Source organism: Chelonoidis abingdonii, chromosome 11 (genome assembly GCF_003597395.2).
Source record: "Chelonoidis abingdonii isolate Lonesome George chromosome 11, CheloAbing_2.0, whole genome shotgun sequence".
NCBI lineage: Eukaryota > Metazoa > Chordata > Testudines > Testudinidae > Chelonoidis > Chelonoidis abingdonii.
Window position 1 is genome coordinate 29,066,301 of NC_133779.1, and position 16,333 is coordinate 29,082,633.

General features: G+C 50.3%; 1 protein-coding gene across 4 annotated transcripts in view; it reads right to left on the minus strand.

Moving 5' to 3' along the window:
- Window positions 1-386: 386 nt before the first annotated feature.
- MARCHF2 (membrane associated ring-CH-type finger 2) overlaps window positions 387-16,333 on the minus strand; it is a 103,343-nt gene continuing 87,396 nt past the window's right edge. For 3 of the 4 annotated variants that reach the window (XM_032787451.2, XM_032787450.2, XM_032787452.2), the window contains 2 exons: window positions 16,029-16,238; window positions 387-3,874 (listed from right to left, as the gene is read on the minus strand). In XM_032787451.2, coding sequence (XP_032643342.1) covers window positions 3,716-3,874; window positions 16,029-16,238 — 369 coding nt within the window. In that variant the 3' untranslated portion in view covers window positions 387-3,715. The remainder of the gene's footprint in view (window positions 3,875-16,028; window positions 16,239-16,333) is intronic. The other variant, XR_012656793.1, reaches the window with a different exon arrangement.

A 16,333-nucleotide genomic window follows, 5' to 3' on the forward strand; every position in this document is an offset into this window, starting at 1 on the left:
GTCCTCAACTCTGCTGACCACAGATTTCTCTTTGTGTCCCTTTTCAGTCCTAACTTCTGATTTATGGTCATTACTATAAATCTTTCCCTTTCTTCCATGTGTTATATCATTTTCCTATAGCTGCCATCACTTCAACCTGGTTTAGAAGGTTTTTTTTTAACCAGTACAGCCTTCTTCCTCAGTTGTGGTTGTTTGGACTCTGAAGCAGAGGAAGGCAGCTTTCAGCTGTAGCCTACCAGTGCAGGGGCTTTACAGAAGCAGGGCTGTGATAATGTTCACAGTGCTCTATAATCATGGCCTGGCTAAGTGAGACTGGAAGGCTGTTTCTTTCCAGCAAGCATTTGCCCCTGAGCACATCCTGCCTCTTCCAATAACAACACAACTACAAAAGTTGTTTCACTTTTATTTACATAATCACATGGTGTATTTCCTCCGGGACACTAGAATGTTCGAGAGCAGAGACGCTGATTTTCCAGATGCCACAAGAGCTAAATGTCTCCGCTGGGAAGGAGGAGGCCCTAGAGGATTCAAAAGTGGGTATCACCATTTTACAGGGGCACATGCAACAACTCAGATTACTTGGAAAATACTATAAATATAAGGATGCAGAGAGAAAATAAAGCTACGCTGCCATGGGAGGGGATCAGCCACCCCTATCACCTGAGAGGGACTCCCAGGTTTCACAGTTGCAGACTGGTATCAACGCTGGGTTTCTATTTGAAAGACTGGTTACATTAGAGTCATTACTATTATCATGAATGCACATGACTATGGGCTGAATTTTGAGACAGGTCTGTGCTAGATGTGTCATAGGAACCACCTCCCAGGGGCTCGTTGGATCTAGCGGGGAGGTCAAATAAAAGGGAACACATTTGGAGAAAAATGCACCCAAGACACAGGTGTCTGCACAGTGAATGGCTGGAACCACATCTCACGCCCCAGGGAAGGAATGGAGCAGCATGTGCAACACACGAATGCAGAAAACAGCAAGGAGTGGGCGGCAGCTTCTACTTAAGAGCAGTTAAGCCTGGAAGTGCGGCTGTGCTTTTCCAGTAACCCAGCAGCCAGTGTCAGTGAGTTCTGGTAGCTCTTGGAAAGCACTAGAGAGACCTGGCCAAACCTGTGGAGCAGCCTGCAGCTGCGTTCAGGAGCTGCCAGGAATCTGAATGGGCTCCTCATGATTTCACACAAACACTAAGAGGATTTTGATTACTGTTGTGCAGCTACCCACTAGTCCCTCAGACTGCACCCCTGCTGAAGAAGCCTTTCATGTCTCACCAGGGCTGAAAGGAATTCAATAGGGTATGCCAGCCCCCTTGGAAAGTCTAGATTGAACTGAAGGGGTAAGGGAAGGCTGTTCCTAGAATGAAGGATAACCAGCAGAAGGGAAGAGACAAGGGCCTTCTCAGGAAGTTGGGGAGAAAGGCAGCAGTGGGAAGAGGGGAGCAAAGCCTCTGGACTGTATGGATGTGACAAAGGAGAGAACTATTGTCCAAGGTACCAAGGAACAAGGCACACCTGCTCAGCTATCAGACGAGAGAAGAGACTTTCCCTTGATCAGTGATGGGAACATGCACAAACCCTCAGAGAAAAGAGTCAAAGATGTTCCACAGCAACCTACTGCCCAATCACAAATGAATAGCGCAAGGCAGACACAGGAGGGAAGCCAGCCACCCAGCAAAGCCCTGGCCACATGGAACCATCAACCCTAGTAGAGAGAGCTCAGCATTTTGCATGGTCAGTTAGGCAACCATTGCCCATCAAGGATTTTTTTAATTTGATCCAAACCGAAAGGGAGGAGAGGGGGCTGCTCTGGCAAAAGGATCCAGCTCAGCCAGGCAGGAGAGAACACAGAAAAGGGCAGATTGGATTTAGAATCCAGCAATTTGGGAACTATGGGGCTATGGCCCAGAACTGTGCTATCCAAGCTAAATTCCATCTCCAGATTCAGCGACTCGAGTCTCAGAATCATGGCGCATGGATGCAAGTATAGGGCTACAATTCAAGCCTGCCTACTCTTTGCTATTTCCCTTAACAGTTGCAGTATTTGGATCTTAGAATATTGCTCTCCAAAACAGCTCTCTATAATTAGAGCATTTGCCAAGGCTGCATTCGCCTAGACCATGGTGACAGAACATCTGCAGACTAGATCTGTTCTGAGATGTGGAAGCAAAGCACTGTGCACAGTAGAATATTAAATAGAGGAGGGATTTATTTGAGGGTCACAGAAGTGGGCATGGAAGAGGATGAGGCAAGGACTGAAGGCCAAAGAGGAACATTTACACTAGCTATTAAGGAAGAGTTGCTGGAAATCCCTTGGCAGATCTTCCACTGCAAGGTGTCAAGGTCCATTTGCTAAGCTTATTGCAGAGGCAACTGGATGCATCAGGTGGTAAGAAGAGGAACCCATGCCCTGGACTAGAGAGTGACTAAGGAGCCCATTCAGCCCTGAAAACCCAGGAAAATACCTGTGTTAGGGCCACCGATGGTCCAGGCAGTGATTTCAGTGACTCTCCAAATAGCAGCACCAGGGGCTGTGTGCACAAGCCACTATGTAAGGAGTCCTAAGACTTCCCCTCCCTGCTGCTCGGGATGCAGAACAAGAACACGTCCAGGAAGGTACATGCAGGAGCTAATGGTAGCGTATCTCCCACTTCTGGCAGCGTATATGTTGGTCTTAGCGAACACGAACAGGATACATTAGCCAATGAGAACCCAACTCTGCTCTTTTGGGGGTGGCGACAGCTCCTCTCTTAGCCTTCAGATAGTTTTAAGCAAATAAGGGTCTCTTGAATGGGCTGTCTCTGGCTCATGCAGTGATTTTTAGAATCATATCCTCTTAGCACCTGGAGTCACTCACTGTGTTATGTTTAGCGGAAATAATAATCTACCAACAGCTGAACACAGCAGAGTCCTAGAGATAAAGTGATAATTTCATATTTTATGAGCTCACAGCTTCAAGTGAGAGTTTTCATATTCTGAAACATTGTGAAATTTTCAAGATTACAATATTTTACATACAAAATGTCTCCATTCAGTATTATGTCATTTTACTCCTTCTGGGATTATAATAATTATTAAAAGCACACACAACCTTGTCAAAAGGACAATACCACCACTACAGAAAACAAAGCAGAAAACCTGCTGCAATGATCTCAAAATCCATTTAGTGCATAGGACACGGGAACTTTTAGCAATGTCCAATGAGAAGTATTCTTTATATGCTCATATTGAGAAACGGCCCAGATTCAACCTCTGAGTGAGATCAGGCTGCCAGCTTCTATACTGAAGCTTAGAACAATGTCTATATCAACACAAAAGGACTGAAACACAATATGCATGGCCATTAAAAATAGTATTTATATATAGTTATATAGAGGGATTTTTTCCACATCATGTATTTAGTTTTAAGAAAGAATTCTGGCAGATAAACACATATGCCTTTCTGTCTCTGTGGACTCAGAGCCCTTTGGGGCCATTTCACACAGCCAAATGTTTATCATCTGTTTGTTTGCCTCAAACTAAAGTACTGTACTCGCTGAGTGCAAAGTTCCTTTGGTTGGGGTGATTGTTTTGCCAGGTCGCTGCAGCTTCCACACACCTTGTCCACAGAAAAAGATTCAATCTGCTTCTCTGGCGACATTCCTGCAAAGCCACTCTGGTCCTCTCCTTGCTCACAGCTGCCCCATTCGGAGGATATCTGGCATGGGGTAACTCACACAGTTGTTTCATCTGCATTCTTCTTCATGAGCTTGGTGGAGAGCAGGGAATGCTGGACAGGATGAGGGCTCTTGGAGTCCGGAATCATTACGCGGACTTTCTGATTGGTCCTTCTCCACTCCGAATACAGCTGGCAATGATAACGGAATGAAACCTGATGGACAACAAAGTATCAGTCTGATTACTGAGCTGCCGGGGCCAGCCACATAATGGATGGGAGGTAATGCCTGTGCCCAGTAGAGGACAATGCTAGTGAGATATAATGGCAGCACTAGCTGCTTTCCTGAGCCGTGCAAAATGGATTCCTGCACTCTTTCCACAGCCCACCGAAGCTAAGGGAGACAAAGCTGTGCTGGAAGTGGCTAGGACACATCTCGTCAGGCCTTGAGCTTCAGGTCTTTGCTGAGGAATTTTACTGATTGCTTGCAAACTCAAGACCATGATTTCTGTTGTTTTCTTATTTTAAGAAATTGTCCCTAACTAGTAATACAGACAGGGGTGAAAGTAACTTACAGGACTTACCGGTACTGCCAGAGTCCTGAGGGGGGCGTGGCCTCATCCAGAAGAGGTGTGGCCTCTCAAGATTTAAAGGCCCTGGGGAACCAGCTGTGGCTGGGAGACTTAGAGCCTTTAAATCAACCAGGGGCTCCCAGATGCAGAGGTGGCTGGGAGCCCCCCCGGAGCTAAGGGGCAAACTAAAGGGCCCGGGGCTCTGGCCGCCAGGGGGAACCCCAAGCTTTGCAGGGCTGAGGCAGGGATTTAAAGGGCCCAGAGCTCCTGACGCTGAGGGAAGCCTGGAGCCCTTTAAATCCTGGCCCCCAGCCCGGCCGCTAGAGCCGTGGCCGGGATTCAAAGGGCTCTGGGCTGCCCGCAGCAGCAGAGAGCTCTGAGCCCTTTATATCTCAGCTGCAGCTGGGATATAAAGGGCTCAGGGCTGCCCACAGTCGCGGGCAGCCCAGAGCCCTCTCAATCCCTGCCATGGAAGTCGATGCAGTCCAGCACGGAGTACTGGCTCTTTCTGGTACGCCGTACTGGACCAGACTGGCTTACTTTCACCTCTGACTGTATGTGTGTGTATGAATGTGTCACAAACAATGCACTTGCAGCCTGCCACTGACCAGCAGCGACCCCAGCAACTGGCCCCTGTGGGCTGCTGCCTGCAGAGAACCAGCAGGTGCCGCTGGGCTGGGGCTGCCAAGGAGAAGTAACCAAGGCAAAAACAGCCAGCCAGCCAGGGAGGGAGCCGGGAGGAGCGGAAGTGAGGGGTGAATGAAGGACAACTGGAATAGCCTTCATGAAATATACAAGATATTTAGAGAAAGTTTTGTCAATTTCAGCCTCTACACTCTGCAGGCAGGACAAAACAAAAGGAGATCTGAGATTGCACCCGATGTCCTAAGGACATTTCAGGTGTTTAAATCAATATATAAAGAGGGTGGATTGGAATGAAAACTACTATTTCTTTCAAATGAGACACAATAATTTCCCTGAATATTCATTTTTCCCCTCCAATCCCTTTGTGGTTTTGTCTATGGTGGCTATTTGCTTTCCCTGTGAATCTTTAGTTGCTTTAGCAAAATTGCTTTGCCCAAAATAAACCCTAATCATCATGACACATCTTTCCACCATGGTCTCCCTGTTTTTTGTGTTGTTTTTTTTAAACAGTAACAATTCAAAGAGGATTTGCAAGCAGTTTGGACATCACAACCATGATCCTCTGCTGGGGAGGGAATGGGATAGATTTGAACTTGGAAATGGTTCCTGATTTTGATTGTGTTTAGGAGATCCCCTCATCCCGGGGGCAGAAAAGAACTGCCCCTGCCATGGTCACACACACCCAACAACAACTGGGAGTGAAATTAACAAGGATGCCAGAAACGGCTCCTAACTCTGGGCACCGAACTGCACAGGGAACAGCTGAGTTTAAACTGTTCTTTTGCAGGCAGCAGCAGCAGGCATCTCAGCCAGTGTCCCTACTGCAAGCTAGAGCCTAGAGGAGAACCCCTGCTGAGGGTGGGGTGGGGGGAGGAATGCAGAGTCTTGTCTGCAGCCTGGCTGGAGGAGGGGGAGGGAGGAGCCGAGAAACCAATGTGACAGTGAGTCTTCCCCTTCCACCTGCTTTTATTAGCTCTGGATTTAAGCTGTCCAGCCAAATGCTTGTATTTGCTGTGTATATTAGTATTGGAGAGATCTCCTCATCCCGGGGGCAGAAAAGGACTGCCCCAGGCATGGTCAAACACCCTCCCCTCGACCCCCTCCCACCCCCTCCCCTCAGCTACTGTAAGTGAAATTAACAAGGATGCGAGAAACCTAGCCCTGGGGGCTGAACCATCAGGGAACAGCTGAGTTTAAACTATTCTTATGCAAGGAGCAGGCTTCTCTCTCCCTCCCTCAGTCAGTCTCCTTTTCTTACCGGTCCTCCGTACCGGCCCGTACCAGTTTACTTTCACCTCTGAATACAGACCAGCTGGATTTGCTGAGAGCACACATTCCTGGGCCAGAGTTTGCTTGATTTGGTTTACACCAATCCCAGTGCCCTCTGGAGAGGATCTATGGAGATGCCATGGAAGTATAGGGTGTCTCTGTAAGGGACTGCAACAGGAATCTTAGTCCTGTGCATGATTTAACCAGAGCGTCAGATCTGGGGTTAGAATGAACCTCCCACTAGGCATTCTGGGAGGGAACATTCAGCAAGGCTCAGGATCCGGAAGGTGAGTGAATCTCATATGGTCAAATCCCTACAATTAGCAGGCGATGGTGCAGCTTGGCCCCAAGCTCTGTTTTTTTAAGTTGCAGTAACTTGTTTTCCTGTCTGCAGTTACTACACTTCGGTTGCGCTTTCAGCCTTTCCTCATTTCCCTCTGAAAACATTCCTGCATGACTCACCCTGAACCCAGAAGTGATGCAACTGAAGTTTGCCAGGCTGGATGGAACAGGAACCCCTGAAGCAGGCTGGGATGATGGACATGGGATCCACAAACTGTTTCAAATCAGGACGCTGCAGCATGATTTGGGCTAAGTTTTCAGACCTGACCTGGGGTTCCCAAAGCTGAAGAGGAGGGGAACACACTTGTCGTGGCCTACCCACAGAGTTGTGAACCATCACCTGCCTATTTGCTCCCCATCTCCAATGTTCTCCCTTTCTGGCCATATGGCAGCAGAGACAGCATGTGTGTGTTTGGGGAGCAGAAAAGAGATGGAGAGAGAGAACGAAAACAAAATAAAGAGCCACATCCACAAACTCACAGAGAAACTGGATAGAAAACAGAGGCACCACAGCACAGTGAGGGGCATAACGCTGAAGAAAGGGGGCAACAATCTATGTGGGGAGGGGAAGGCTCCAACCAAAGAAGGCTGGGACTATGCCCCAGACTTTGGGCAATTCTTTGTGTTTCAGAAACAGTGGGTGGGGCTGGGCACACAGATACAACACGACATGACACTGCCTTTAGATGTCAAATTCAGACTGATTTTCCCCCTCTTTCAGGCCATGTTCTCCTGACTGACTTCTCCAACATGCCCTGGAGGGGGGCAAGTGGGGAGCGTGCAGGAAGATCTTGTTCCCAGTAACAATGCCCTGAGCATCCCATGCACAGCTGAGGCAGAGAGCCCAGAAACAGTGCCAGTTACAGATTCCCAGGAGTCTATGGGACCTTGTTAACTCCAAGGCAGTGACAGACAATTTTAAGGCAGCATTGCTGGGCTGCTCTGCTACAACAGAGAACTCTGTGTACTGTAAGAAAAAATGGTTACTAACCTTTTGTAACTGTTGTTCTTCGAGATGAGTTGCTCGTGTCCATTCCATTGTAGGTGTGTGTGCTCACCACATGCACTGGTGCTGGAAGTTCTTTCCTCAGTGGTATCAGTAGGGGACCGGCTCTGGTGCCCTCTGGAGTGGCGTGTGTATGCACTGGTATAAGGGGCACTGCTGGCCCCCTCCCACCCTCAGTTCCTTCTAGTCAGAACTCCGACAGCGGGGAAGGACGGTGGGTCATGAAATGGACATGAGCAATACATCTCGAAGAACAGTTATGAAAGATTAGTAACCGTTTTTTCTTCTTCAATGATTGTTCATGTCCATTCCATTATAGGTGACTCCCAAGCAGTACCTCTGGAGGTGGGCAGGAGTTCATGGCCGTGTCGACTACAAAACAGCTTTCTCAAATCCAGCATTATCTCTGGCCTGCTGGGTAATGGGTAGTGCATGGTGTGATGGGGCAAGGCCAGATGGCTACAATAAAGTACTGAGAAACAGGTATGTTAGCCCCAGGCTAAACAAATCCCTAGGACCCTGGTAACCAAATGGCAGTTGCTCCAGGTTAATCAAGGCACTTGGAGCCAATTAAGATCTTCTAGAAGGCATAGAGAGAGCTACTTTAATTAGAACACCTGCAGCCAATCAAGGCAGGCTAATCAGGGCACCTGGCTTTAAAAAGGAGCTCACTCCAGTCAGGCAAGGGAGCCAGAGGAGAAAGGAGTGTGTGTGAGGAGCTGGAGCATGAAGGCAAGGAGCTGAGAGTGAGAGACTGTACTGCTGGAGGATTGAGGAGGACAAGCATTATCAGACACCAGGAGGAAGGTCCTGTGGTGAGGATAAAGAAGGTGTTTGAGAGGCCATGGGGAAGTAGCCCAGGGAGTTGTAGCTGTCATGCAGCTGTTACAGGAGGCACTATAGACAGCTGCGATTCACAGGGCCCTGGGCTGGAACCCAGAGTAGAGGGTGGGCCTGGGTTCCCCCCAAACCTCCCAACTCCTGATCAGAGACAGGAGGAGCTGACCCAGGCTGTGGGTTCCACAAGAGGGGAAGATCACTGAGGTGAACAAATCCGCCAATAAGCGCAGGACCCACCAAAGTAGAGGAGGAACTTTGTCACAATGGTCAATGTATGTACCGAAGATCATGTGGCAGCCCTGCAGATGTCCTGGATAGAAACATGCACCAGGAAGGCAGACGAAGACGTCTGAGCCCTAGGCGAGTGAGCCTTCACTGTCTGTGGAGGTACAGCCTGCGCCAACTCGCAACAAGTGCAGATGCAGGTGGTGATCCAGTCTGAAATCCTCTGAAAGGACATCAGAAGACCCTTCATCCTCTCAGCTATCACAATAAAGAGCTGAGTTGATCTGCGGAAGGGCTGGATGCACTCCAAGCAGAAAGCCAGGGCATGCCTGACATCTAGAGTGAGCAGGAGTCTGTCCTCGTTGGTCTTGTGAGGCTTGGGACAGGACACTGAGAGGAAGATATCCTGATTGACATGGAAGCGCAACGCCACCTTCAGCAGCATAGCGCTGCAGCTGCACCTCGTCCTTGTAGAACACCGTATACGGGGGCTCCGAAGTGAGGGCTTTAATCTCGGAGACTCGCCTCACTGAAGTAATGGGTTCAAGGAATGCAACCTTCCATGACAGGTGCGAGAGAGAGAGAGCAAGAGGCTCGAACAAAGGACCGGTAAGCCTGGAAAGGACTAGATTGAGGTCCCATTGGGGAATCAGCTCCCGAACTGGCAGGGCCGTCCAAAGGAGGGGTAAGTGGGGCAATTTGCCCCAGGCCCCGCAGGGGCCCCACGAGCCCTGTCCTGGCAGCGGTCCAGGTCTTCGGCAGCATTTTGGCGGCAGGGTAACCTTTAGTGCTGCTAAAGACACGGAGCAACTGAAGGGCCCCCCATCGCCAAAATGCAGCTGAAGACCCGGACTGCTGCCGGGTGAGCACAAGTGCCACAGCTCCCTTGCTTTGCCCCAGGCCCCCTGAATCCTCTGGGTGGTCCTGCGGACCGGAGGAAACAGCCTCTTGAGGGCCTTGAGGAACATGATCATCTTATGTGAGAATACTGATCTTCCCTGGATGTGCGGATGAAAGGCTGATATGGCTGCCAAGTGCATCTGGATCGATGAAAAGGCAAAGCCCTGGCACTTTAGATGCAGGAGGTAATTCAGGATTGATTGTAAAGAGACACTAACAGGAAATATTCCACTCCAAAGCCTAGCAAGAAAAGTGTTTCCACTTTGCAAGGCAGTCAAGTATCAGAGGGGTAGCTGTGTTAGTCTGAATCTGTAAAAAGCGACAAAGAGTCCTGTGGCACCTTACACACTAACATACATATTGGAGCATGAGCTTTCCCACTTCATCGGATGCATGTGGTAGGTGGCTCTAGTGGAGGGCTTTCTGCTTTCCAGAAGAACTTGATGGGAACAGGCCTGCTCCTTGGGGCTCAGCCATGCAGCATTCATGCTGTGAGATGGAGAGAAGTGAGGTTCAGGTGCAGCAACCATCTGTGATCCTGAGAGAGCAGGTCCGGACGGCTGGGAAGAGTCCATGTGGCTGCCATTACCAAGTCCATGAGAGTGCCGAACCAATGCTGGTGAGGCCAGGTCGGGGCGATCACAATGACTTATGCCTGGTCCCTCTTGATATTGGAAAGGACCCTGCTGATTAGCAGGACTGGTGGAAAGGCGTATATAAGACCCTCTGACCATGACAGAAGGAAGGCACCCGACAGGGAGCTGCTGTTGAGGCCTTGTAGTGAACAGAATTGGTGGCATTTCCTGTACTGTCTTCTGGCAAACAGATCCACTTGGGGAGCTCCCCATCTCTGGAAGAGCATCTCGGCAATCTCTGAGTGGAGGGACCACTGGTAGTGAGAGAAGAAGGACCTGCTGAGGCGATCCGCCAGCGTGTTCCAGACACCAGGGAGGTTCGAGACTTCTAGGTGGATAGTGTGCTGGATGCAGAAGTACCATAGGTGAAGGGCTTCCTGACATAGGACTGACCACCGGGCTCCCCCTTGTATGTTGACATAGAACATGGAGGCCGTTTTGTCTGTCAGTACCTGCATCACTTGATTAGGGATGTTAAATGCTGAACGGGTAACCGATAAGCATCAGTCTTATCAGTAAGGTATTCCATTTAACGTTTAAACTGCTGCGGGACTCTGCTGCCGGCCCCCAGCACCCTGGCTGTTGGCCTCCCACATCTGGGGTCTTGGCTGCCAACCTGTGTCCCAGTGTCCTGGCTGCCGGCCCTGCACCCAGGGCTCTGCGTGGGGGACGCAGCGCAGCCAGAATCCTAATGGTTAAACGTTTAACCGGTACAATTTTAAAAGTTTAAACGTTTACTTTTTTAAACTGCTATTTACATTGTTACACTCGACCAGATAGATGGGGGAAGAAACACCTCACACACCATGCAAATGGCCCTGAGCTTTCTGACCTTTATGTGAAGCGACAGCTCCTATCATGACCATAGTCCTTGAGTTTTGAGGGCACCAAGGTGTACTCCCCAGCCGAGGCTGGACACATCCGACACCAGGGACACTATGGGCCATGGAATCGCACATGGAACCCCTTCCATCACTGTATTCGGGTTGCACCACCATTGGAGGGAGGTGAGTAACTGGACCAGGATCATGAGAAATCCCTCCAAGGGGTGTCTGGCTGTGGAATGACAACCACGTTTGAAGGGACCTCAGCTGCAATCTTTGATGCTGGACTACGTAGGTGCACGCAGCCATGTGCCCTAGGAGTCAGGGTCAGACCTGAGCTGTGGTGACCGGATGTGCGATGACTTGGGCAATCAGATCTGACATTGCTCTGAACCTGGCTTGTGGTAAGAACTTCTGGCTTGGGTAGAGTCGAGGACTGCTCTGATGAACACTATCCTCTGAGCAGGGACCAGTGTTGATTTTTGTTTATTAACAGGCCCAGGGCATGACAAGTGGTTAGCAACACCTCGACACTGCACTGCACCTGCTTCTGGGAGCAACCCTTGATGCGCCAGTCATCCAGCCAGGGGTAGATCTGGACCCCTCAATGTCTGAGGTAAGCTGCAACTACTACCATGCACTTTCTAAACACTCTTGGTGCTGTTGCTAGGCCGAATGGGAGCACTGCGAACTGGTAATGTGTCTGACCAACCACAAAACATAGAAATCTCTTGTGTCCGGGAAATATTGAGATGTGAAAGTAAGCACCTTTTAGTTTGAGGGTGGCATTCCAGGATCCAGGGAGGGAATGATGGAGGAGGCCAGGGAGACCATGCGGAATGTCAATTTCTTGAGGTATTTGTTGAGGTTTTACAGGTCCAGGATGACCCTATCCCTCCTTTGGCCTTAGCAATGAGGAAGTATTGGGAGTAAAAACCTCTCCCTCTTCATTCTGCTGGAACTTCCTCCATGGCCCCTAGCCAAAGGAGGGCTTGCACCTTCTGAGTGAGCAATTGCTTGTGAGAAGGGTCCCTGAGGTGGTACGGGGAAGGGTGTGGGAAGGGGGGATAGAACAAAATTAGAAGATATACCCCGCTAACACTGTATTGAGGGCCCAGCAGTCTGTAGTTATGGAGGTCCAAGCAGGGAGGAAAGGTAACAGACGATGGGAAAATAAAGGGTGAGACAGATCCTGGTTGCAGGCTGGGAGGTCACCTTCGAGTGTCCCCTCACAATGATTGCCTGTTTTTGTGAGGGGTGTGGCTCGAGCCCAAATGCAGCCCCACTGCAGGCAATTGGCCTTGGCGATGCCTATATCCCCATCTCTTTCTGCAGTACGGTTCCACTCTGGTCTGGCCCGTGAATCTCTGCATTTGCTGAGGTTTACATCTCTTTCCAGCATGGGCTGGAGTGTACAGGCCCAGTGAGCAAAGAGTGGCCCTTGAGTCTTTTAGGCCATGTAATCTGCTGTCCGTTTGTTCAGCAAACAGGGCCGAGCTTTCGAACGGGAGGTCCTAAATGGACTGTTGGACTTCCACCAACAGACTGGATGATTGAAGACATGATGCCCTTCTCATGGCCACCGCGGAGGCCATCACTCTGGGTGTAGAGTCTGCCACGTCTGAGGTGGCCTGGAGGAAGACTCTTGCAATTGCCCTGCCCTCCTCTAGTATGGCATCAAACTTCCATTTGGTGTCCTGCGGGAGTGAATCAGCAAACTTGGCCATGGACTGCCAGATGCTGAAGTGATACCTGCCGAGCAGAGCCTGGTGGTTTGTGATGCAAAGCTGTAGGCTGGCTATAGAATAAATTTACCTGCCCTACAGATCAAGTCCTTTGGCATCTTTATATTTTTGGGTCGAGCTGGGCTGCCCCTGCCTGTCGCGCTCATTGGCAGCCGCAACCACCAGAGACCCGGGAGAGGGCTGTGTATATAGGTATTCAAACCCCTTTGCAGAAACATAGTATTTGCACTCCGCCCTGTTAGAAATAGGTGGCAGGGATGATGGTGTCTGCCACAGGGCTTTTATGATTTTTACTACCACATCGTGCATGGTTAGAGACAACTTTTCCGGAGCTGCTGCAAGACGTCAAATAGAGAGTCCGTGGGTTCGGACATCTCCTCTGCCTGCAATCCCCGGTTGGCTGCCACCCATTTAAGCAGCTCCTGCTGGGCTTTGACATTGTCCTGAGGCATAGTCTGCAACGGGTCAGCTACTGCCTCATCAGGCAATGAGGAGGCAGCGGCCAGCCCAGAAAGAGGGGTGGGTTCTACGTCCCCTCCCTGGGGAACCATGTCCACTGGAGAAAGTAGCTCTTGGGCTCCTTGGACCGATGTGACGTCAGAGCCCAGGGGCAGTCGAGACACTAAGACTGAAGGTTCTTCCAATGCCCCTGAGACTGAGCGCTGGGCCTGAAGTTCCCCAGCCTGGGGAATTGCCCATGGGTTACAGACTTGCCAGGGCCCAGGCCACTGACCCTGCGGCCACATGCCTGCAGGTTGGCTCTGGGAAGAACCTGCTTGCTGTGCAGGTGGCAGTTGATCCCTTGGGGGCCATCAACACCTTACTCTCAGAGCCCAAGGAGGAATAGTCTTCCTCTGGTGACCACAGTGGTGCCACCATAGGGTAGGCTTCCCCGCTATGTCTGGCGGTCTTGTGCCTGCCAATCAGGCAGTGGTATTGGGACCCCGCTGAGCCATGTCGCATATCTGGCAATCAGCAGCGCTGCTAATATGCCCAGTAATAATCTGGAGAACGACGCCACTCGCTTCAGGAAATGGTGCGCAGGCTTCGGTGATCATGATCAGGAGTGCGGAGATTGTCTACGACGCTCCGGTGACTGACGTCTGGATTCTAGCGACCGGCAATGGTCCGGTGACCAGCGATGGGGCTCTGGTGACTGTCTCCGGGGGTGCAGAAACTGTGTCTGTCTGAAGAGCGGTGTTGAGACTACGGGCGGGGAGTGCTGAGGCTCTGGTGAGCGGCGCCTGTGAACCAGGGAGTGGCACCTTTCGGGTGACCGCTGCCAGAGTTCTGGGGACCGGTGGCGCACCTCTGTGGCCCGGTACCGTGAATCTTATGATCGACGTGCGGATCCCAGAGATCAGTGCCTGGAGTTTGGTGATCGCCAGAAACCTGCTGAGTAGCCGTGGGTCTGCGATTTGGGACGCAACTCTGGTCCTTGGGAGTGGACCCGGGTACGGTGCCTGGGGGTGACTTCTGCAGGGGTGCCATTGAGGGCTTTCCCTCAGAAATGGGTGGGCAGGAGGGATCCTTAAGCCTTTCTTCCTGAGGAATAGGCGGCACCAGGAGAGAGAAGATGTCTTTTGCCACTTGAAAGACAACCGTCTGAGGTGGACAGAACCATGAGGTATCACACGTCTCTACCACTCTCTGGGGTAGGAGGCAGGTCGCAGGGTGGACTTGGCCAATAGGCAAGATGGCTACGCTCCGGTGATGGCGAGATGGCCCACCTTGTTCCAGGCTCCTCTTTTCCCTTATCTTTACCCTTAGGGGACCTCGGGGAGCATCCCTTCCTGGTGTGCTTCTTGTGCCTTTTGTCTCCTACTGGTGACAAGGACGGGAGTCGGGAGGCAGCCAGTGCTGGGGGCACACTTCTTGTCGATGCTGAAGTACTCGCACCGAGTCCAAATGTGCAGGCTCCGAGGGTGGTGCAAGAGCAGACTTCAGCCTGACATCTCTCTCTTTTCTGGTCCAAAGCTTGAATCCTTTGCAAATACGGCACTTTTCACAAATGTGGGACTCATCCAAACACTTCAAACAACCAAGATGTGGATCTTTGATTGGCATAGGTTTCTTACAGTGATTGCACAGCTTGAAGCCCGGGGAGCGGGACATGCCCTGTCCCTGGGCTAATTCCCTCGAGGGACTATAAATAACTAAATACACTAACACTATAAGGAAACTGATAACTGTCTACAAATATTTACACAATAAAAGTTCAAAGAACCACTGAAAGAGAGCCACTTGATAGAGCAAGGGGAGCATTCCACCACCAACACTGGCGGTACGAAGGAACTGAGGGAGGGTCAGGGCTGGCAGTGCCCGTTATATCGGCGCATACACACTCCACTCTAGAGGGTGCCAGAGCCGGTCCCCTACGGATACCAATGAGGAAAAAACTTCCAGCACTGGTGCATGTGGTGAGCACACACACCTACAATGGAATGGACATGAGCAATCACTTGAAGAAGAAAGGACTGCTCTGCTACAAGAGACTTACTGTTACAATTTCTCAAGTGAGAAGAGGAGGACAGGTCTTCTCCAGTTTGGCTGGAGTCTGACTTTTAAACAGACCACTTTGTGGCCCCTGGCCATTTTCTCAGAGCTTTTAAGAAATCCTTTTGATAGCTTCCTACTGGAATTTCAGTGACCCCAGCTGATCTCCAAGAGGAGTCCCACAAACCATTCTATAGGCTAGTGCTCCTTTTTCCCTCTTTGCCATAACAGTGCTGCTCTTAGATAGAGCCTGACTATACCTCACTGCTATATTTTATAAAGCCTTTGACCAGGCTGATAGGAGTGCAGATTCCTATGCTCTTATGGTGTCTCAGAAAGTATTTTATCCACAGTATTGTTTTTACCATAGTGCCAAGATTCAGGGATTTTTATTTGAAAACAGGAAGACAAAGAACAGCTGGGCTTCTTACTCCTCTCCCCAAGCTCGCTAACCACACCAGTCCCCATGCTAATGTCAGGCTTGGTCTGTCCACTTCTACATCCCACACTGCACACACTACACCAAAAGGGCATGTTGCCCTAATGTCCATCTGCAGACGTTCCTGATGATGTGCAGTGAGTTAGCATGCACGGGCAGAAACTCATTTTCAGGTGTCATTGACCTCAGCAGGTTACATTTTAAAAATTTTATTTATTTGTATTTAATGGGAACAGCCAAAGATGTGCCTCTTGGTTTGGACTAAGGGCTGGGCAGCTATGGAGGAACTGCAGACACAGCCATGACTGAGCTCTGGGAACACAAACTATCCTCCTGGGATACTCTGCTTTGAATTCCTGTAACTGAGAAACACCTTTAAATGTAATAGGGCCCTGGGTTCAGGCACTGGATGGCATTTTGCTTTTCACTCACCAGTGTCCAAAGGATGTAGATAGTAAAAAGTGCAATAGTAAGTGCTATCAGTCCAATGGCTTCCAGCTGGCTGTTGAACTGCAAGTGATCCTGGGCACCACGAAGACACAGCCAGCCCGAGATTGCCGCCAGGGGAGTAATGAACAGAAAACACACCATGTCACAGAAGAGGGTCCTCTTCTCATTGCGAGGGCCAGGATCCTTCAGCCACTACAGGAAGAAGAGGAAAGAGGTGATTAGGCAGTGGCACACAAGAACTAATACATATGCATGTGTGGGAGTGAAATAGGAGCTACAGTGTGTTC